This window comes from Anabas testudineus, chromosome 15, assembly GCF_900324465.2.
Source record: "Anabas testudineus chromosome 15, fAnaTes1.2, whole genome shotgun sequence".
Classification (NCBI taxonomy): domain Eukaryota; kingdom Metazoa; phylum Chordata; class Actinopteri; order Anabantiformes; family Anabantidae; genus Anabas; species Anabas testudineus.
Genome location: NC_046624.1, coordinates 11,856,235 through 11,879,496, shown reverse-complemented (window position 1 = coordinate 11,879,496; position 23,262 = coordinate 11,856,235). Strand labels below are relative to the sequence as shown.

The following is a 23,262-nucleotide window of genomic DNA, read 5'->3' as shown; positions in this document are numbered from 1 at the left end:
GCAGAAACATACTGTAACTACACTGGCAAATATGCACACATACATTGATGGGTAAACTCGGAGGGGTGCAAACAGACTCAGCAGCTGCTGTAAAAAATAAATAAAAACACAAATGTGCTTATGTCCAAAGTCCAAAGGGCCGTCTGTACAAACATTTACAGTGGCAAGAAAAAATATGGGAACTTGTGAATTCCATGGTATTCTGCTCTAATTAGTCATAAAATATGATCTGATCTTCATCTAAGTCAAGAGTATTCACAAATATAATGTTTTTGTAGACAAAAAATTCTAACCTTTTATGTCTTTATTTAGAACAACCATAAAACCCTCGTAGTGCTACAGGAAAAAGTATGTGAACCCTTGGAATAATGACCTCTAAAAAGCTAATTCAGGCAGGGATTAGCATACCTAAAAGAAAACTTTTTAGGGTGTGGACTTTTTTAGTTTGCTCCACACATGGACGTGAAGAATCTCTGCCCTAACATAAACAATGAAAAAAAGTAGAACATTGTCAACGACAGTTGTTCTCGATGTAGGAAAGACGCAAATCATGGGGAGTGCCAGAGAACACTTTCACACTTATTTTCTCCACAACAGGATGTTTGATGGCACATAACACAATGAAAGATACCCACAGTGTGATTACACACTTTGCACAATCTCACCTTGATTCCTGCCAAAATACACACACACATACATGCACATAAAAGTCAGCAACTGTTATCAAACATTGTGTACTGTAGGGTAGAGAATGGAGAAAATGAGATAAAATGGGGGGTGTTTACTGGCAAAGGAACACAGAGGGACAAAGCCTATGGGGGAAAAATAAAAAATGGTGTTTATTCTGTCAGAAACTGTACTGCAAAATGAGTTTTTTTTTTTTTTCAAATGAAGCTCACTGGATTTGTTACAGTTGCAGTTAGAATGCATGGGCTGTCACTCTGCTGCAGAAAGAGACAGATGTGTTGTATTTGCAGATGATAGGGGTCAATATGTTGAGGGCCATGCAGTGTGTGGGTGGATGGGCAGGCAGAGGGATGACCATAGGGTTTAGGGAGCGGGCCATGAGAACAGATGGTTCCTGGTTGCCACCCAAGATCCCATTAAGAAAGATGGCAGGGCTGACCTATTTCTGGACCCACCATGCCGTGCAAATCCACTGCACAGAGAGATAGGCCGAATATCTACATTCAGAAGTTATAATCCTTTCTGGTTCTCTTGAACATTATGGGATTATATACATCGTTACTACAGCATTAATGCAACAATAAATGAGATGATATGCGGTGCTAATGAAGCGCAAGAATTCAGCCGACTCATATTTCTAGCTGTCCAGCTAGTCATTTCCTCGGACATTGTTCCCTTGAGCGCTTAATGAGGTCTTGCTACAAACCAACTGGGGTGATGCGGTTGTCAAGAGACTGATGAGCCATCCACTGCCAGACCAGAGGTGCTCTGCCTTTCACCTATGTTGCTTTTGTGTAGACAGCTGTCTTGCAGGGCTCAGAGACTCTTCCTCCTTAAGCTCCTGCCGGCACTTGGTCTCTTAGATGCTTCCTGCTCTGCAAAAGTCTGGTCTATCCATTTTCAAATAATTGGAACTGGTTAAAAAAAAAAACCTGTGTTTTCTTATACTTTAATATTGATGACAATACCTGCAACGGATGATGTTCGATTATGTTTAAGGTCATTACCCTACGTTTATTTTCCCTTTGACCCCGACCTTAGCGTAAACTGAAAGCTATACTGGAGGCAGGTCATGTGTGAATGAGGTGATAAATATTTTATGAGCTGATATTGTAGAGGTGATGGGTGATACAAAAAGCCCACACAAGGACCCACACACATGAGCAACACTGGCTAGTGTATCAGCATCTGTCATTTCCCCTGGTATTTTATTAGACACATGAGGGGACACAGAGCTTAATCGAAATTGGATATATGACCCTCTGGGTGTAATGGTGGTTGGGAGGGGGTTCATGTTTGGAGGCCACCGGGGCTATGATCACACAAAGACAGAGGAATGTGACATACAACCAGTATGATGAATTAAACTATATCTTTAACACCTTGGGCTTGTGAAACCATATAAAGGTACACAGATGTACACATAAATCCTCTCTCTCTCACTCACAAACACACACATGAACACACACACACCTGTCATGAGTCATTATGGTTTTCTGCTATGGGACTTTTTCAAAGCCGAGGCTCTAATGATCAGAATGATCTGTTTCTAATGCAGCACATGTCTGGTCCTAATGATTATACACTGTGGGGGGAAAACATGTTCTTTTAATTTCTTTCTCATCAGAGCAGAGTAGTTTGGAGAAGTCACATTAGTGAAGTGTTGTTCTTCTCACACCGGTAATTCAGCCCAACATGGAGAAACAATATGGGGGACTCCTGGGCCAAGCTGCTGCCAGGGGTGGATTTAGATTTGTCTGGTAATTCAATAAGCCCGAGGGTATACTTGATCTTTCACTAGCAGTGAACTCATCATGGCAAACAAATGAATGGAGATGGAGGCTTGTGCCTTTCTGTCTACTAGAGGCTATCTGTCTCAATCTGCTTTGGATTTGGCTCTTCCACCTGGATGGATTGAAGCCTGCATCAAGCTTCTCCCACCTGTGTATCTGTGTATCTGTGTGTGTGTGTGTGTGTGTGATTTCTGCTCTGCACTGCCCAGGCAGACACCCCCTAATGTCAGATGACTGAGCACCACTACACAGCAGTTGCTATGGTTACCAGCCAGGTTCTGTGTACATGGATTCTCATCTCAATTTTGATCTGCAGTGAAGCAGCGATGGGAAAATGTGATATAAAGTCCCACAGAATCACCCCAAACACACACATACACACACTACAGTATCGTATATACATACATACGAGGATGATGAATTGTTAGTATATATACACACACACATCACACACACACACACACTACCCACACCAAGAGAAGCTTATTCACTTACAAGGAGTACATACTGTCACTACACAGAGTCTGTAAGCAGCCTTCTGGGCAGAATTATTAGCCCTACTAGAAGTAGCACAAATCACAGTAGGTGATAGGCTGGGATATCTCTATCACCAGAAACCTGCTTAAAGCAGCCATCGCCTCCCTCACAACCGTTCTCTGTTCTACTCTCTGCCCATCTGTCTCTCTGTAGCTGTGTCTCTCTCTCTCACACACACACACACACGTTCATACAGGGTAGCTTGAGAGTGTGCAATGAGAGCAGAAGATGAAAGCAAGAGGGAGCTGTGTCCGTGCCAGCAGAGCCGTGTGAGAGGGGAAATGATGAAAGAGAGGCTCATTTAGTAAATTGACAGCTCCCTTCAGGATTCTTCATCTTCTTCACCATGAAAGGCCCGAATCCTTCTCAACTTCCAGCTATTCTCACCAGGCGTGAAGAAACTGTCACATTCCAGCAAGCATTAACAATGAAAGTGTTAGCATTTTAGTTTGGATCCATCTCTTTTCTGACTCCCACTGCTGCTTCATTCAGACCGCAGATGCAGAGTGGATGTCTGTGCAAGAGAGACAAACTGGCATTTATCCTCCAGTGCAACTTAAAACTTACAGGGAAATCTAGAGAAGGCACAACTAAGAATAGATATACAAGAATGTTTTTCAATCTACACATACATACGTACAGCGCACGTGTCTTCTTGCACAGACCACACCCAAAAATACACAGCAGTAACAGATTCATTTGAAGACCCTCAATTAGGACCAACACAAAAAAAAATAAACTGACCAGAGTCATTTCACTTTAGTGTATATTGCTCATTACAAAAATGACTAGTTAACTTGAATGGGCCCAAGATCCAATGAGACAGTATAAAGTCTTTTTTATAATCCATAAAACAAAGCTCCTGTACCTGTTACAGACAGCATGTTGCTCATGGCTAACTGTCTGTCACTCAGTAGAGCTAAGTGGCAGACACCTTGACATTAAGTATTTTGCTAGAGTGGTGCAGTTTTTTTCCACATGGTGGAGAAGATACATTTGGCATTGAATCATATGCTTACTAAGTTTTTGCATAACCTCTAAGTGTAGTTTGTGCTTTTGGGATGAAACTATTCACACCCATTTTAATCAGAATTGATGAAGCATTTCAAATGAGAGGTGAACGATCTTCAAGGACTTCAAGCAAGCATGCCCAGCAGCCGTTGTACTTTGGGATCAATAAGAGCTGGATATTCAGACCCTTTCTCCTGTTCCTATCCTGTCGATTACACTTTTAAATTGATAAAACTGTCAACTAAACAATAATGAAACAATTAAAAATATGATTTTAGAATCTTTTGCAACACACACACACAAAAAAAAAATTAAATACAGGTATTTCTCATTTACAAGTATTCAGATTTTTAATCCAGTACTTTGTACGGACCAAACTGTCAGCAACTACAGCTTTGAGTCTTCTTCATTAATTCTCTACAAGCTTTGCACACCTGGATTTGAGCAGTTTAGCCCATCCTTCTTGATCCTCTAAAGCTCTGTCAGATTGGATGGGAAGCATTTGATGTCAACTTGTAGACTGATGAGTAAAATGGCATTTTTCTAATTTAAAATTAAATGTACAACACAGTGAAGTTTGCAAAAAAGTGAAGGGGTCTGAAGCGTTTGTGTTACTAGTGCACACTTTACTATATGGGAAGAGACAGTGTAGCAACACAGTATTGTACAGTACATATGAGTCAGACTACTGCAGATACATCGGGATTTGGCAAAGAGTTGGGGTAGGGTTAGGGATGGAGCTCAGCAGGGGAGGAGAACTGTAATTCATACCAAGATAAAAGCCGCAGTGACAGCATCTTACCTACTGCACAAACACCACATACACCACCTCTTGTACTTGACAAATAAATCTCACTTTCACATACACACAAGCATGCACCTGGACATACACACACACACACACACACACACACACACACACACACACACACACACACACACAAATGCACACACTTATCGGTTCAACTGGCAGAGGCACAGCAGTGTAAGTTGCAGCTTGCCACAAAAAGGCCATTGAAGCACAGTGAATGCTGGACAATGCCAAATAGCCGACTGAGGTTCAGTCAGTACTGAGCATCCGAGCACCTGACTTATGCAGAGATCAAACTAATCATATGTCTCCAGTGGGACCTGCATAAAACAGGTTAGTGAATGTGTACATGGCAGTGGATTATGCAGTGGATTACTCTGAAAGGGAAACTAGGTGCAATCTGTTTGCGTGAGGAAAGACCAAACTGCTGCACTTATCTAAATGTGGTTTGAGCAAATGATTAGTGTCAAACAGTGCAAAAAGAGGTGATTGTGTATTTGGTGTTTGGGATATTTATATGCATTAGATGAAAGACAACCTACCAGAACTCTGCCGGTGAGTGTCTGAGCAGAGATCATGACACCGGCCCAGTCTTTGACTGACGTCATCCATCCCACCTCACTGGCGGGTGCCTCCTCCTTCTCACCAGGAGCCTTCGGTGCCCTGTCTGCTGCCTGATTGTTGGCGGGATTATTCACCTTCTGAGCTTCCTAAAAGAGAAAAGAATAATCCGTGTAAAAAAAAAACAGGAGCATATAGAGATAAAGAGAATCTAACAGCGAATTAAAAGGCACAAACTCGAAGTGGCATTTTTCACTGATGATAGAAAGACATTGTTGGCTGGAGGCAAATGTATTTCGCTAACAGGAAACCACTCAGGCATCAAGACCTCTAACAGCAAGAGAATTTCATCATAGGAACGCTGCTGTAAAACAGCACCCTCAGGAGATTGGAAGCTAAGATTTCTATATACCTGATCTCATGCACATCTACGTTCATGACAAGTTCAAACCTCTGAGGGGCAGATGGACAGCAACTGCAACCATCCGTCCACTATATGAATATGCATGTCTGAGTGAGTTTGAGTGCACAAGTGTTAGATAACAACAAAATGTAATACCTCTTGCTATTTCTCCCCATATGGCTCTTTAATTTAAATGCCCCTCGGGGTAGAAAGTGTAAGACTCATTGTCGTTTTCATGCAGGCCTTTCAGAATTGCTACTCGTGTCCGACTGAGTGAGCAGAGTTGCGTGGTAGTTCATTGACATGCTTTGCTTGGCACAGTCACTGCATGCAGCTGTTCCTCTGCAACCATTCACTTACTCCTGATTTTACACAAGCACTTGGCCTTCCTGCCCACCTGGCACAAAAAAAAAGGGGGGAAAGAGTGCGTTTCCCTGTAGTTTCACAACATTGGTAACAAAATCCTAGAATAAGATGCATAAACATCCACACACACAAAAATGTAGTGAAAGGTATGTGTGTGTGAACCTCATCCTCATAAAACCATCAGGTTGGACGCAACAAATGGCATCTGTGAACAATCCCAGGAATTGCAATGACTTTCAACCCTTTCAATGACGAACAATTGTTCCTTTCCAAGGAGACAGGGTCATATTACCACAGCCTACACAAGCAGCACATTTTACAACGTCCCTCCACCCGGGGGACATCCAACAAGTAGCCATCAAAGCAGATTATGTGCTATGTCAACAATGTCAAATTTGTTACTCGACGCCGTCCATGTCACATTGCTAGTTTGTTTAGATTACCCTATAGCACGACATAAATTAAAACTATGTGTTTACGTTTCACTTGTTTCATTTTCATATCCAACACAACCAAAGGCCAAGCAACCGCTGAAGTGACCAGGCTGCAACTTGAGTATTTCTGCGGGGCTAAAGAGCAGTTCTATTCCAGATCAGCCCAAGAGAGTGCCCTGTCCATTTCAAGAGGATTGTCCGGCCAAATTGGATTACATTTCGTAATGATGTGGCATGGACACAGCTGCCATTTTCCTAATTTGATTCCAACCCTGTAACAATGCCAATAAACTGGCCCTTAAAAAGCTTGACTAAGTCATAAGATCATTATTTGCTCTTACCTTTAGGCGTCTAGTTACTGCAGTGGATAATTTAGTTACTTATGCTTTATATACACATTAAATAGCTCAGCGTTAGGAGACTCACAAACTTTTAAATTACATATCACATATCTGTGAGAGAGGGAGAATTTTATCTTGCAGTCTTCTGTAATCCTTGTAGTCAAACTTCATTTCAGATTTGAACTTGATTGACACATGTTAATACCTAATCCATTCTGCACTCAACCCTATGTAGACATCTACATCTTGAAGTTCAAGCTCACAAACAAACATTTTATGGGATCCTGCTGGCTGAAAGCTGGAGGACTTGGTACGCTGTAAACAGTTAAATATGCATTGCTAACTGAATGTGCAGGCTGCATGACTAAGATTGTGTCTTCTCTTAAACTCCCAACCACCCACCATTCCTCGGCCATACTTCAGTACTCACTACGTAGCCAGCATGTGTCTCGTTTGTCACATGCTGCAAATACTAAGCAAAGTGTGCATGCATGCAGGTCACCATGCAAAGGGATGTCTGAGGTTTCACTCCGACTGGCTGTGTGCCTACTCGATGGCATTTCAGGCGTGTTGTGGTGCCGTAGTATGTGCCCAGCAGTTAGTTCTTAGCCAGAGTGCCCCACCAACCTCACACTCCACACACATATACCAGAGTAGCAATATACCACATCATTGTGGAGCTACTGTATTATATGAATGTCACATCCCACAGTAGCCCACAGTAGCCGTTTCTCACTCTTCTTACAATTGCTTCCACTTGATTTGTTTTCAAGCGTGAAGAAAATAGCCCTGTCACAGCAATTTTGCTGCAAATATCGCTAACTGATTGGGAAAACTCCTAGTGCTTAATCACATTATTGTATGTACAGTCATTTTAATTCTAACTGTAACAGGAAGTTCAAGATACAAAGAGATTTCGATTTTATTATTTAGTGTTTCTTTTCAGATAATGTCCACAGCTATAGTAATTCTGTAATAGTCATTTTCACTGGTACACACCTGAACACGAAAGGCTATAAGAGCACATGCAGTATCAGTTTACTGTTTCACTGTGTGCGCTTGTGAGCATGTGTGTGGCGGAGGGGAACATATGAATAATGAATGCGGGCACAAACTGATGGATGGGCAGATCAGAAGAGACAATGTAAACACGGAATTGCTTCTAGTTCATTTGAGTAGCCTGCGGTAGGCCTAAGCAGAGGGAGAGAGCACTGGAGCAGGCGGCTATGGGAGAATCCATCTGCCAGCTATATATACACACCTGTGATGTCAAACTGAGAGGGAGACAGGCAGACAAGGGGAGAGAAGAAGCAGCAGGAGAAATGTGTCTATAATAAAACTCAAGGGGGGAGAAAATTATACGATGAAGGAAGAAAAGCAAACACACACAATGCAGGCACAACTTTTCATTCATATAATATGGTTTAGCCTCTCTAGCATTAGTGTAATATTATAGGCTACAATTACTTTTACCTTTTCTATTCCAGTAGAAAATAGTTCATAAATGCTTCAAATTATAATCAAGACAAACATGCAGTACGCACTGCATAGTGAAGGGTAAGGAGGAGAAAGCTACACCATCTGCAAAAATAAAATTAAATAAAACCGCTTAAACTGAGATTAGTCTTCATTTTGCGTTAGGTCAAATGGATGCAGGCGTTGTTATTCCATTAAATATATTAGACAATCCTTCCTACTTATGACCACTGAAAGAACTGAGGTGATTCAAGTACATAACAGCTTCTTATTATCATATGCGAGTCAGAATTAGGACTGGAGCAGCTCTTAACTAAAATATCAGTATACGTTTTAAGGTTTGTTTCAAGCAACTAAAGCTACCCAAACTGAACATCATTTTTTTGCAAACTGACCTTTGTGCAAAAAGGAGCTGCGTTTTCACAAACGCTACCCATTTGACACTGCAGTAACACACTGCTAACATAAACGTGTTGTCATGCTCCACAAACAGTGCTCTATACTACACATGAACATTGCAGAAACTCTTGTTAAAGATGCAGTGTGTCAGATTTAGAGGGATCTATTAGCAGAAACTGAATATAATATTCATCAATATGTCTTTAGTGTCTAATCACCTGGAAATATCACCCACTGCGTTCTGGGACATTCTGTGCAGGACTGACCAGATTAATACCCCAGCACATATTAATATTAAAAGTGGTGCCGTGATTTCAAAACGGATGTAGTTCAGGTTCATAGTTAGTTTTTAAAAAAAGACAGGATTGTACCAATTAACTGAGTACACATGGGAGGCTGATAATAATGAGCAAGAGAGAGACGGATGAAACATGACACAGAAAAGAAGAGAGGGACTGACAGTGACAAAATTTACAGGACAAGGACAAAGAGACAGAGGCTGTGGGAGATGAAGAAGGACAACCAGTCAGAGGGAGGTAAGATGATAGAATGACAGAACAATAATGGAAGGGGGACAGAGATAATGACAGCGAGATACAAATTATAAGACATCAAGAGAGACAGGACACTGAGCAAACACAGGACAGACAGAGAGAGAGAGAGAGAGAGACAGAGAGGGAAGATAGTGACAGAAAAACAAAAAGACAAGACGGCAAGACGAGGAGATAAACAAGGGGGTGAAAGACAGACAGCCGCACAGATTAGGAACAAGAGGAATGGGAAGTGAGAGTGAGAGCGGGGGACAAGAGACAGACAGAGAGACAGAAAGAGAAGACAAGAGCGAGAGACAAAGACATGCTCATGTGACTCCGCTGATCTAACGGGACTTGGCTTTAGCACAGCTGTTCCTCTGGCTTTGGTCCTCATCGCTGGGGAAAACTCTATTCCAGTGTGAGAAGCTATTTATAGCTTTACCCATGGAGACGTGAAACTAGCGAATCTCATAACGCTCTCTGTTCCCCCGTTTACTATTTTAATGCCGGTACAGTTACCCAGTGTCCCTGGGTTACAGACCTACGCTGGGTCACAGCAAAACAGAAAAGAAAGAGAAAAAACGAGTACACAGCTTCACATAATAATACACACATATACATGTGGACAATAGCTGTATGCGTGTATATGTCGTGTCTACGGGACCATACAGAACTAACGAGGGTTATTACGATTATTAAAAAACTAAACGCACCAATGGCTGTTTTTCTATTAATTTTTAACATCACTGCGTAAGTGTCACCGTCTGTAGTAGCAGATATATAAAATTCATTTGCTACATAAAAAATAAATTCAATGATTGGAGGGAAAATGGTTAATGGTAATAATAGTTATGTCCTCGGAGGTCTAAAAACCAACAAATATAACACTACAGTGTGATCACGAAAACCATCAGTGCCACTGAAAACGTTCTCCGTCTCCAGAATCACATTAGGCCTGTGCTGCCTCTCTGTGCCCAGCCTATTTTGAGCAGTGCAGCCCTGAGTAGAATTAGATGATTTGTGGACACTGGACTAAATAGATGCCGTCCACAATGTCTGCAAACAGGAAGACAAGCCATACAGTTTACACCCGTCTGCATCTCCACTGGACAACAAGACGGGAACTCATTCCTCAAAATGGCTGCACTCCAAGTTCATAATGTAAGCCTGGCAGCAAACGCTGTCAGAGATGTACGTTCTGTCATGCCCCTTCGCTCAAACAAAAGATGACAGAATAAAGACACTTCTGCATTAGTGTTACTTTACTATGACTGAAGGGAAGGGAAAGAAAGTAAATCTTAAATGCACACTCCTGTTCATTCATACTCCTGTGCTGCAGCCCGTCCATTGATAGAACATTTCAAGCCCCGGTGGTCTGGGATAAAAATAGATGATGCATAGAAGATGGAAATTGTGGGGGATTGAAAGGTCAGAAGTTGTCATCCGTAATGTCTTTGAGGTTTAATTTCATCAGCTAATAGACGGCCACTGTCAAATACGAGGACATGCTAAGAATATAAACTATAAGAAATGACCCATAAGAAAGCTCTCAGTAAAAACCTGGCTAGAGACTAGAGAATAAATGAGTTAATGTATGGTTGTTTGCCAGCTACACGCTATATCAGCTTTAGCAGCCAGGAGAACAAACCCAATAACACAAACCACTGGTTTCACTCAGTTTACTATGTGGCTGAGCAATAAATAGCATCACAGCAGTTTCAGATCTCAAAAATCAATATCATAATTTCCTTTGCACCCTCTATTGCTCTTGAGCCCTAAGAGAAGACTGATGCCATATCAGTGGAATTTGCCCCCAACAATCACGTCTGCTCCTGTCTGCGAAGCCTAATAATTCACTGTAAACAAGGTAAGCAGCTGTTAATCAGGCTCTGCACCTCTGGCAAAAAGCTTGTCACCTCCTCTCCTCATCATCTTTGCTTCTACTGTGTTTGACTCTCTGTAATCAGACTTAAGAAGCACTTACGGTCTCAGACTCACGGACAAATAAGAGACAACATATTTAATTTTTTATTTTTTTTTATCCAGATGGAGGAGTAACAACTAACTAATGTGAACATGTAATTCTTGTGCATTTAATTCTTGACGGGTTTAATTTAAATTATTTGTTTTACCATTCTGGAGATGACTTATTATGATACATACAGGCTTACCTTCCTGTTCTCTATATCTTAAGTCGGACTCTAATTTTGTCAATGCAATAAACCACACAGATGCCCTTCAGTGTGACTGCTGACATGCAAAGAATTTTAAAGCAGTGATTATCACATTATGGATGGAAAACTCAGTTTACATATATTATCTGCAGAAATAAATGTTAAACGACCAAGATGTGTGGTGACCCAGACTAAAACCTACATTTTTCCAGAGGGGGTTACATACCTTTTTATCCAATCAGAAAGTAGGTGGAAGGAAGAAAAGTAACATGCTTGAATGACATCAGCCTCTATACTACTATAACCATTAGTGGCAGAATTACCTGAGGCAAATTTCCACCATTTTGTTACTGGATGAATATACATTCAAAGAACTCAAGATGTGCACTATTTAAAATGGCCTAACTAGATCCTAAAGTATATAGATATCACACACACATTTATGTATGTTACACACATAAAAAGCATTGTCTTATTCTACGCTTTGAATAAAAAATGCTTCTGTGGCATTCTTGAAAACTACATCGTTGTCCTTGTGATATTCCTGCTGCTTAGAACCACCAACCTCTATCTGTTGGCTATAGCCTGAAGGTGGACTCTATTTTCTATTATAGCTCTTACAAACAGGACTTTCATTCATTCAAGGGCGCTGGACAATTGTGTGTTTGTGTCTATATATATATATATATATATATATATATATATATATATATATATATATATATATATATAGTATGTGTGTGTGTGTGTGTGTGTGCGTGTTAAGGGCAAAGACTGATTTCCATTTCATCTGGTGTTCGGTTTCTGTCAGCATCACTTACCACACCTATGAATCAGGGGGTAATAGTGTGCCTCCAAGCTTACAGCCTGTCTGGGCTAACCAGTGCAGTCCGTGGCCAAACTCATATCTTTACTACATCGCTCCATCAGCAGCAGGACACTCTCAGCTGAACACAACACTGAAAATAAGGTCATTTACTGTAGAATGTATTCAGCAACATTTCAGCACAGTAGGCAGCTTATAATTAGATATTTAGTAAGATATTGCAATATAAAAGTGCATATTAGAAAAGAAGCACTGTAGCATGAACTAAGATTACTTTAATTAATTAATTAAAATATATATAATACACACTAAAAAAGAACGTTAGCATGATAAAACACACATTTATGCTATCAATTATCTTATTATCTACCAGATATGGTATTTGGAATATTATTCATTGAACCATCTGAATCAGCTGACATTTGATAGATTTATTATTTAATTTACGAGGTAAATTCATTCAATCGTTCTCTGTGGGGGTCCTGATATCATTACACAATTTATTTAATTATTGATATTACCTTAAATCATGCCAGAACAATATCACATATAACAAATAACAACATTTCTTTGTAATTTTACTTTTAAATAAGGCTTTCTGAACTCTCTTAATAAACCCAGCCTTTCTTCTCCATAGCTTTGAATGTACAGAGTTACTGCACTGAGAACAGCAGCAACAGCAGCAGTCACCTGTCTTAGCTCTGATCCCCTGTTGGGCCCAAAAGCATATTAATGAGCTCACAGGCAGACGGCACGTTCTCTGTCAGTAAATAACTCAGCATACAACAGACAAATAAAATTGGTGGGTTATTACCCTCCAAAGAAAAGGCCATTTAGGTATTTTTCGTGAGTTGAAAACAACCAAGATGGTAGCTACGGCCCTAATTGGCTCCCTGCAGTCTAACCTGCACCGATCAATGACCCTGCTCTATAAAGAGCAACACCCAGACATGACTGGCAGATTAATTTTTTAGCAGCAAACTGTCATGCAGTTTTTAGTAACAGTACTAGAGCTCAAAATGCTGTGTTTAAACTACTATGTTTTATATTATATTATATATATATATACACAACAGTACATATATGAACTGCGGCATTAAATGCTAACAAGGAATTGAACAAATGAGCATAGGATCATTTTCTTACAAAGCTGCTGTACAGTATGTGTTCTGATATGCCTCAATTTTCAATGTACTTATTCATTATATTATTTTAAACTTACAATATTAAAGGTTGGACGTTTTTAAGTTTATTACTTCAAAGGAATACTACCCTAGTCTGTTGAACATACACTAGCCAGAACACTGCTTAATAAAAGTTGTATGCAGTTGAATATTGCTTTGGGGGCTCTACAGAAATCTTGTTTTGTATTATTTTAAAGTAGATCCTACTGTTATTTAATGAATCATTCACTTCCAGAAGATGGATGATAACAACATAACAACATATGAGTGGGTGATTTTGCATGACGGGACACAGCATTGAAAAGTTCTGTTTCACAAAATTATAAAATGTCAAATGTTAAAACAAGTTCAGATTATCTCAGGAAGATTTTATTTTCTACTTCCTTCAGCACTGACCAGTCAGCAGGTCACAGCATAGCAGGTACATCTTCTATTTAGCATGGAGCTATATGTATGTTCATGTGTGATGCTTTTCTACAATTAGGTATCTACACATAAAGAACATCTATGCATTACATTGGTTAGCCTCTATTTATGGTCTCTTCTGATATCCTGCCTCCTCCCTAGCTACCATCCAATCCAACCACTATTATAAACATTCACAGTTGGCTGACCACGAATCCATCCCTGTGGTACAGTTTAGGGTAAAATGGTAAAACCACATATCTCTCTATCTTCCCATTCTCATTCTGGCTGCTGGTGTTACTTCTCTTCATTTATCCTACAGGCTTCACTTTCCCTTCAGTTTTTCTCCATTGCATTTTGCTTTTTCCTCCCTTCTCTTTTCCACTCCACTCCACTCCACTCCAGCGGCTTACGAGGAGCCTAAAGAGACCAAGGAGATTAGGCTCTCTCCACTTGAGAGACAGGTCTCATTACCTTTATCTTCTCCTGATGCAAGAATACTCTCGAAACTCTCACTGATGTCAGCCAGTGCACATAACTGTATGAATTTATTTAGACAAGTCGAAGCCACATGTTTGATGTGGAACATCCGCAAATGAAGTAGTGTGGATTTTAATTTTAATCAGCAGTTCTCCTGGTTAATTGTTTGATAATTGTTTAAAAATAAAAAAAAGACCAATTTGGCTAATGGGGAGCATTAGCCAAATTGCTGGATTTAAATTCTTATATTTTCTGAGGATGCGTTGATACCACACATTGTACTACACAATACAGGGGCCAACATTGTTATTTGGGAAATGCTCTTGTTAAAGGCAGTAAAAAAGGCAGTCATCTGAGCCTAATGACTCAGAGACTTGCCCTTGATTTGAGAACAGCTCAGAGGCTAACAAATGGAAGTGCAAATGATTTCCTAACTCTAGGCTCATTTAATCATTTTAAATTTAGATCTCACGCCTCCCACTGGGGAAAATAAATCAGCTTCCTTCATACAGAATTTACATGTTTTAACCCGGGAGTTAGCGAGAGCAAACAGGGAGAGGACACGCCGAGGATTGTTATGGTTTATGTTCTCCTATCATCGCACACCACAGCCCCAGATGTGCTCCACAGGGAAGGTTGCGTTTCTTTTCTGTGACCCCAGACAGAGAAGGCTTTGACCTCGGCTAACAAGATCCATTAAGAGGAGCCGAGGTCTGGATGAAACATTGCAGCAAGTGTGTATACATGTTCTTAAGCCTATAGAGAATCAGTGTAATTATGCAAGATGGCAGCACAGCAAACCAATCTGTGTGTTTATAGAAAAGGTCACTGCCTTCAGAGGAACACTGGACCATATTGCACAGCATTAAGCCTCTATGTGATGTCAAGTGTAAAGTAGGCTGCAAGGGCAGACTGCGGCGTCCTTTATCTATCTAAAGTTGCATCGTGCTCAACTTCACCAAATCAAATGATTTTTAATGCAGAGTACAATATTCACACACAAGGACTACAGAGATCAGGAGAAGCACTCTGTATCCAAGTCGAATTGTGTTTGTTTGTGTTCAGCTTCAGTTCGGGCTTCCGCTCTGATCTGCCCATTCGTGTTAGTGGCAATGTTGCTGTGTTTGGAACAGGTTTCGGATTTGAAGAGCTGACAGAAAGTATTGGGGGATTGCCTTTCGCCTGAGGTCGACGGAGGCATCCCCTGTGATGGCACTGCAATGTTGGGACGGTGAAGAAATCTACTTTCCCCAAGTCAGCAGTTTGACCCTGGCAGGCTTGATACAGGCTGCGCTGTTGAGATCAAATAAACAACACTAAAAATTCAGCACAAAAATAAAAAGCGTTGTCAGGGTGCATTAGAGAGAGAGTTGGCAACAGCTTTCACATGGGATGATGTGAAGACTGAATCAGCTCTCCTCTACTGTCCACACAGTGTGCACTTGATCATTGCAGCACTGTACGAACCCAAGGACAAGTCACTGGGGGTGACACACAGAATGTGTTATGGCTGCATTTGCGTGATGGAGGATGTACTTTATGAAATTATACTGAAGGAACAATGCAGGCAACAAGGGAGGAGAGCATGTGTGTGTGTGCGTGACAGAGAGTGATTCATCATGAAGCAGCTAGAACTCTTCAAAGCTCTTTACTTAAACATGATCACTTGCTGTCCTTGCAAATGACAACAACAATGATGTACTAGCAGGTTGGGTTCTGATGCGTGTGGACAGGAAAGGGCCGTCATGAGGTTTGACATCCTTAAACAAAGCCAACAAAGCATACGGTGGCAGCAAATTATATATATATATATATATATATATATATATATATATATATATATATATTTTTTTTTTTTTTTTTTCTCAATGTTAAGGTTTTATGTGCATGACACAATGTGCATTACATCATGATAACGACAGTTCCCACTTCCTCTGGGTTTTAAGATACTGTACAGCAAAGAGCTGCCTTCAGTAATCCACTGATCTAGATGCATTATGCCTGTTGCATTGAAGTAACCTCGAGCCCATGAGCTTCTTTTCATATGCAGTCGTGAGGAAATCCACAAAGCTTATCCCCAGCCTCTGCGCATTTATTTAACAGACTCTAGATGGCCAGTGAAGGTTTACAGTAAGAACATCTTCATTTCCTCTTCACTAGCTAAGAGCCGCTCTTAATCAATACTGTTTTAAGTGCTTTTTACAGCTCAGCACCGGGCTCATTTGTCAAAATAAAAGCCTTAAGAGCCTGAGGGACTAATCAAAAGGGATGAAGCAACAAGGAAATTCACAGCTTGGTAACATGAGAAGGAGTCAGGGAGGGATGGGGAGGGGCACGCTAGTGGTTCAAACATGCTGAGTGGCAGCGTCAGGTTACAGCATGCTGTGGACATTTTAATATCAGAGCAGTTTTTGCGCAAAGTGACACCCTCCAAATGTAACTTGTAAAATGTTTCAGACAATATGATTTAATTAACTTTTTCATTTCCAATAACACAATTCTGTATTGTGACTGAATGTGCCATGGGTTGGGAAAATATCCTAATCTAATTTGTAGAGTTATAAACAAAGCTGAATTATAATTTCTGTTGCAATAATTTCAAGAATTAGCCCTGAATATCCAACAACTAAAATTTTTAATTTTACTAAAGGGGTCATTACAAGCATCAACAATACTACACTCATGTGCAAGACGCGGTGCACTAACAGCATCGACAACTACAACTCTATCAACAGAAATCCAGTGCGAGTGTGCATACGGTACAGGCAAGGACGATACCATGATGGACAAACGTCACTCTCCTAAGAGCAGTCCATCGCTCATTGCTTGTCGCTTAGCAACAGGGACCTGGCGGGCAGACAGTAGGTGTGTGAGACGGAGTGTGTGGGAGGGAAGGACTGGAGGAGGGGGTTGGTGAGAGGGACACAAGCAGAGCAACAGAGAGAAAAAGAGACACACAGGTAAAGTGAGAGAAAGACAGAAGAGGCGTGATGCAAGACGCATGTGGGGGTGATGTAGCTGATGTCAATAAATGATCGGGTGGAGTAGCGAGCAAAGTTTGAAAAGTAGCACTGGTTAGAATTAGATGAAATAAAAGATAAAGATAAAAATGAGTAGCAGTACTGTAATTCAAAAGATGGTTAAGTAACGTGCTGTGCTCTTTAATTCAACCTCAAAGTTATTGAGTTGAAGATTTGACATTACAGCCGCAGTTGTTAGTGAACAGCTTTAATCTCCTAGTTCTAATGATAGTTTTCATATAAATGCAAATTGTGTTGGTCAACCTGTCCACAATCTGTCTCTACCTCCCACCCAGTAATCCAATCTCCATCTCCAGGACCCTGAAATCGTAGATAACAGCCAGTACGGAAAATGAATGTGCACTTTAACTGTGTAAAAGGCCACTTGACAATGTGAAATGGTATGACATTTAAAGACTCCTCTGTGTGTGCCAATGCATAGCTAACACCTGATCCATTCTGACTCGCTAAAGTATTTTAACATGAGTTGACAATTACACGCCTTAAAGACACGGTGTGTCCTTGAACCACGTTTAAAAAGTTTAAACTGCAGTTTATGGACCACAAACTGCAACTCACACCATTATTTTAGCACGATAATTATTTCCACAAATAAAGGTGCAGCAGTAGGCAAAGGAAGGACATTCTAATAATGCAGGTGGCAAAATACCAAAATACCATCACGTTATTTTTAGCTTGGTGGAGCACAAAAAAAAAAGCCTCAAGTGCAAGCTTGGTGCACACTCAATCCTCACAGCCTGAGCATTAAGTAGGACATAGTATATTCTTCTGCTTTAGTCTAATGTCACCAACAGCAGCCAAGTCTCAAGGAAATGTCAATGACAAGGACGGAGCTGTCCTGGAGAAACTTAAGAACGCTACAGGTTAAACTCACTTGATCATACCACAGTAGCTGACCAGTGTGCGCTACACCTCTCGAGCTTATAGTGATCCACTGCATGCTTCTCATGCTGTGTCATTCATTCTTAGGGTCTTTCAGTTGTTGAGCTCTTAAACTGGCTGTCAGTCAAAATTCAGTCCTGAGCTTTTCACACAGCGGGATCTGCTTGGAAATTCCATTGTGGGGCTCAGGCAAACAGTATTATGAGCACTATGCACTGTGTATATACTGTGCAATGTTTATGGTGTCCATTCAATCAAAACCACATTTAAAGATATTTCAGGTGACTTATTTCGAATAGAATACTAGATTAAAACTTATCAGCATAGCACAGTTTTATACTCCAAGAAGAAAAATCGTGTAATACAAGACTTTCTTGACCAACTTGCTGGTGGAAAATATCTAAGGGACCTCTATAATGGACCCAACTGACAGTACTCTAATTCAATCACACGTGTTGCAGTTGCAACTAAGCTGCCTCCAAATACCCCCGTCTATTTTAAACCCTTTTCAACAATGACAAACTGAGAAGACTTGAGTATGTCTAACATTACGCAAAAGGACAGAAACCAAACACCCCCCCAAGTCTCTCTTTGTCTAGCATGTGTGAGAGTGTGTATGCGTGTGTGTACAGGATGCATGCCATTGAGACACACTTTTGTGCTTGTTCTATTACATATAGCTGAGTATGTAACACCGTTCTTTGTTTATATAGAGCAGTTACAGTGGGTGTGGCTTATTACCTACCATATGGTATCCGCTGAAGATGGAAAACCGCAAAGCTACAGCTGAATCACAACACTTTAGTATGTTGTAATTTAATCACTCCAACAACAGAATGATCTCAATGACTGAAATATTGGGGGGTTGCCTTTCAAGATTTGTGTTTTTCCCCACTAACTTATAGAATATAAGAAAAATTTGAAGGCCAGTCTGACTGGGTGTTCACCAGTGAGAATAAAACAGCAGAGTTGTTTTCCTTCTTAATAAAAGCACACTGGTGCCCTACAGCTGTTGTTTACTATTAAAGTGGGATTAGGGCCAAGTTTTGCTGTGTGGTTCCAGGAGGCACTACTGATCGCTTGGCTGTTCCCAGAACGTCGGGGTCTTTGAGCTCACTTCCCTGCAGAGCGCAAGGCTAGCGGGGACAAAAGCCCGCACCTCTGCTCTCTAGCCACAGGACTAGAAAGACAGATGCAATAAGATGGAACAGGTACAATTAATCTTAGTTATTATTATTACAGTTTGGACTTTTTATTTCTCATAGTCTTCCTTCTGCTGTAGTAGTAAAACCTAAATGACAAGACCTGGACTGACAGGGTAAATATTAGGGCTCTAAGATCAAGAGCTGTTTACTGTGGAAAACAGCCTGAGGGATTTCTTTCTTCTTATTGATTTATGAATATCAGGGTAAAGAATGCCACTTCCCAGCTAAGACTCCGATCCATCAATAATGCAGCTACAGTATCTGTGCCCACACAAGACATTAACAACACACGCTGGCTTCTCCATTATTAATAAGGGATTCCACCTGTAGCACTTCAGCTATACTGTACTGTATGTGTCACATAGCAGGACTCTATGAGAGCCATTAAATACAGTGTTTGCAGAGGTGCTGTGTTGATATGAAGTTCTGCCGTCTATGATTTATTCAATTATTCATTCCGCGTCTGCCTTTGCCATCTCCTCTGTCTTGGCATTTCTGATCCTGCCATAACAGCTTGCAGTTAACTCAGTCCTTCGTGCCTTCTCTGCCACCTGATTCCCCACACACAGCTGCTCACCTGTCTCTTAGTATCAACACTACTCACCATTCATTCCTAGTGTTTTCTGAACTATTATGTTAACATAACCCAACATGGAGAAGGTAATAATTCAGACCTTCTCTCACTCTACATCCTTCTGTTACACTTTGTTAACCTCTCCTTTCCCTGACTACTTTCTGGCACACCATTTTACTGCAGCTGTCCTGCCTTGCATCCATGTATGTGTGCTGAGACACAGAGGCTGCACATAAAAAGCCAACCACCACCTGTTTACCATGCTCATCCTAAACAATCTTAAATTAAAACATGATGGTTTAATGTGTGTGTGTGTGTGTGTGTGTGTGTGTGTGTGTGTGTGTGTGTGTGCGTGTGCGTCTGTACTGTATGTGTGAATAAAAGCAGCAGGGCCAACACTGGCCTGGAGATAGCAGTAAATCATATTATGCATTGCAATCTCTATATATCACGGCCACTGTTCTTCTGCCCACTGGCTTTCCGTTGCTGTTCCAGCTCTCCACACAGTATTTCAATACTCTAAAAGAAAACTAGAGACATCACAGGATAACACTGATGAATTCATAATGTCAGGGTTAATTGAATGTTTTTGTATGCAACATGTCCTTACCTAAAGTAGCTGCACTGTAACAAAGAAGCTCTTTCTTTGTGTTATTGGAGCAGAGTGTGGAAATAGACGTAATGACTAGACTCTGGAATCCTTAACAAGGCTAAGCAAGATCCTCTTTATCTATTTATAACGAGGAGATGTATTTCTCAACTTGTGTGTCTTTGTTCTTATCGCCCTAGCATGCATTTTTAAAACTCACATAAACCCTGTATTTCTAACACCCACATACACCCCTCGCCAAGACTGGGTCGCTTTGATCGACAGGGAGCGTGGCAGTGATGGTCAGAGGCAGCGTGTCAGGGTAATTACAGAGCAGCCATGTTGGCATGCCAGGGCTAGTCCCACAGGAAGAGGAAACAGCGGTATGGTGTAGCTTCACCTGAAAAGACAACCCGTCTGTGTTCTGTGTACTGGTCTGTCATGGGAGAAGACATAGACAGCTAATTTCTCCTGCGACCCCTGTCAACTTTGACCCTCACCCCTATTGACACAGATGAAAAAGCTCCTTCTCCAGTGACGCCGTAGTCGTAGTTTTCCATTTCTGATCCCCTGAGCAGGGGTCAGTTCCCTTAAGGTAAAGGGCCAATCACCGTGAAATAAAGAGAGGAAGAACAATTAATGCTCCCACAAGTTGTCAAAAGCCAGACAGCCGAGGTTTACTCTGTTGCTGCTGTCCATCTTTCTCCCCTACGAACCTTTCTTGTCACCCTCTTTAATTCTGAGTGACTGGTGAAGGCAAGTCTTTTCCAGTGTTTTACCAATGCTATGTTTCCACATGTCATCTGTGATCTGTCCCCTTTTGTTTACATCCCTGAGGACAGAGAGCCAAATGAACAATGAGGGCTTGCCAGCAGAGACAAGTCTTGCCTAGCTACCGAATTCACAGACTGTGACTCCTCTTGGGAGACATAATGGAGACCTGAAGGACAATGACAGATGAAGATGCTTTGGGACAGGCAGAAATGGGGAGAGAAAGATTAAGACAGTAATTTAAGAGAGGCAGATAAATTAAAGAACAACAGAGAAACTTTCCAACATACTTCTATGGGTCATTTTCACATGAGACTAAGTGCAAAAGAGCAGCAGCTGAGCTCAGCAGTCTCATATCCCCACCCATACCCCCAGATCAATGCACAGAGCAGCAAAACCCATAAGCACAAAATCCAATACTATCACAATAAGGATATTAATCATTCAAAAAATAAAGTTGATTGATGATTATTAATACCCCAAAATACAGAAAATCAGCCACAGTAGGAGGCATAGTGAAGTTCGAACAGGACAAGGGAGCTTGTTCCCAACAAATGCTTATAAGGGTTCTAGGGATAAGCTTACAGAACCTGGGTATTAAGTTTGAAGCATGTCATTGTTTTAAATATTAAAAGAGGGTTGGTAATAGAAGCAGAAAGTCACAATGACACAAATGACAGTGATTTTAAAGAAAGATTTATTAACATTTACAGAAAACGTTCTTCTCACTTTTGTCAAGATTTAACAAATGACTGCACTCGAGTCTTAATGCCCCGTTAAAGTCTCAATTAAAGGTTTGCAGTGGATGGTTCTTTCAAACCCACACCCACCCACTCCCTGGAAGATTTCAGACCATTACCGCCTGTTCCTGCAGCCAGCCCCCGAGATGTTGACCACTCCTGTCTGCATAAATGGTTTCTATCTCAAACCTCACTTGGGAAACATGACAAATGACTCCTTATGGATATTTTTAATGCAATGTTTTTTACAGTTACTCAAAAGACCTTCAGTGGAACATGAACTGGAAGTTATGGTTTAACCTCCTGGAGGCCCTTTCCATATAAAATCTCATCTTTGTGTAAATTTGTGTAAGTATGTTGTCTAATGGGGCTAGTAAAAGGCCTACCTGGCTTCATCAGTTGTTGGAGCACAAACTCGCACATGATGGAAAGATTTTCTCCGACTGTTGTTTCTCGGGATCAGAACATTAAACAAGAATTCGTGATGCTGTGTTTGAGCTGCTTGACTTCTACACGTCAAACATTTTTGTTACACAATCACTGACATTTACCAAGTGCATTTATGTTTCCCAAGGAATGAACCATGTCAATTCTAAACACTCATGAGCTTCCACCCAGTGGCATGCCTGAGGCCAAAATGTCAACTTTCCACATAATGTAATCTAATATGCATAATCTAATAAGCAGATTGCCATGAAATTTGCTGAGCAATTGCTCCCAAGGGGATAAACCCTTTCCTTTAGCCTACACTCTTATGACAAATATTACATTATTAGCCCCACCGTTGGCAAGCATCTAAGAATAGCACTATTGTATGTTTGTTAGCCCACATGTAATTGAAAGATTTTCATCAAACTTTTTTCAAATCAAAAAGCTTTTTTAATATACATATTGATTAATATCTATCTATATATATACACATTTAGTGTGATATTATTTTGAATAGAATTACATTTTTATTTTTTAACCAAACTTACTTTCCTTGTCTGTATTTATTAAGCAGGATTTGAAATATCTAACAACTACTTTTGAAGTACTT

The 23,262-nt window shown here is 40.7% G+C and overlaps 1 protein-coding gene across 12 annotated transcripts in view; it reads right to left on the bottom strand.

Annotated features, from left to right (window-relative positions):
• The window catches only part of kcnma1a (potassium large conductance calcium-activated channel, subfamily M, alpha member 1a), a 114,598-nt gene that overhangs the window by 82,923 nt on the left and 8,413 nt on the right, over positions 1–23,262 (bottom strand). For all 12 annotated transcript variants that reach the window (XM_026354047.1, XM_026354046.1, XM_026354045.1 and 9 more), the window contains exon 2: positions 5,382–5,549. In XM_026354047.1, the coding sequence (XP_026209832.1) occupies positions 5,382–5,549 (168 nt within the window). The remainder of the gene's footprint in view (positions 1–5,381; positions 5,550–23,262) is intronic.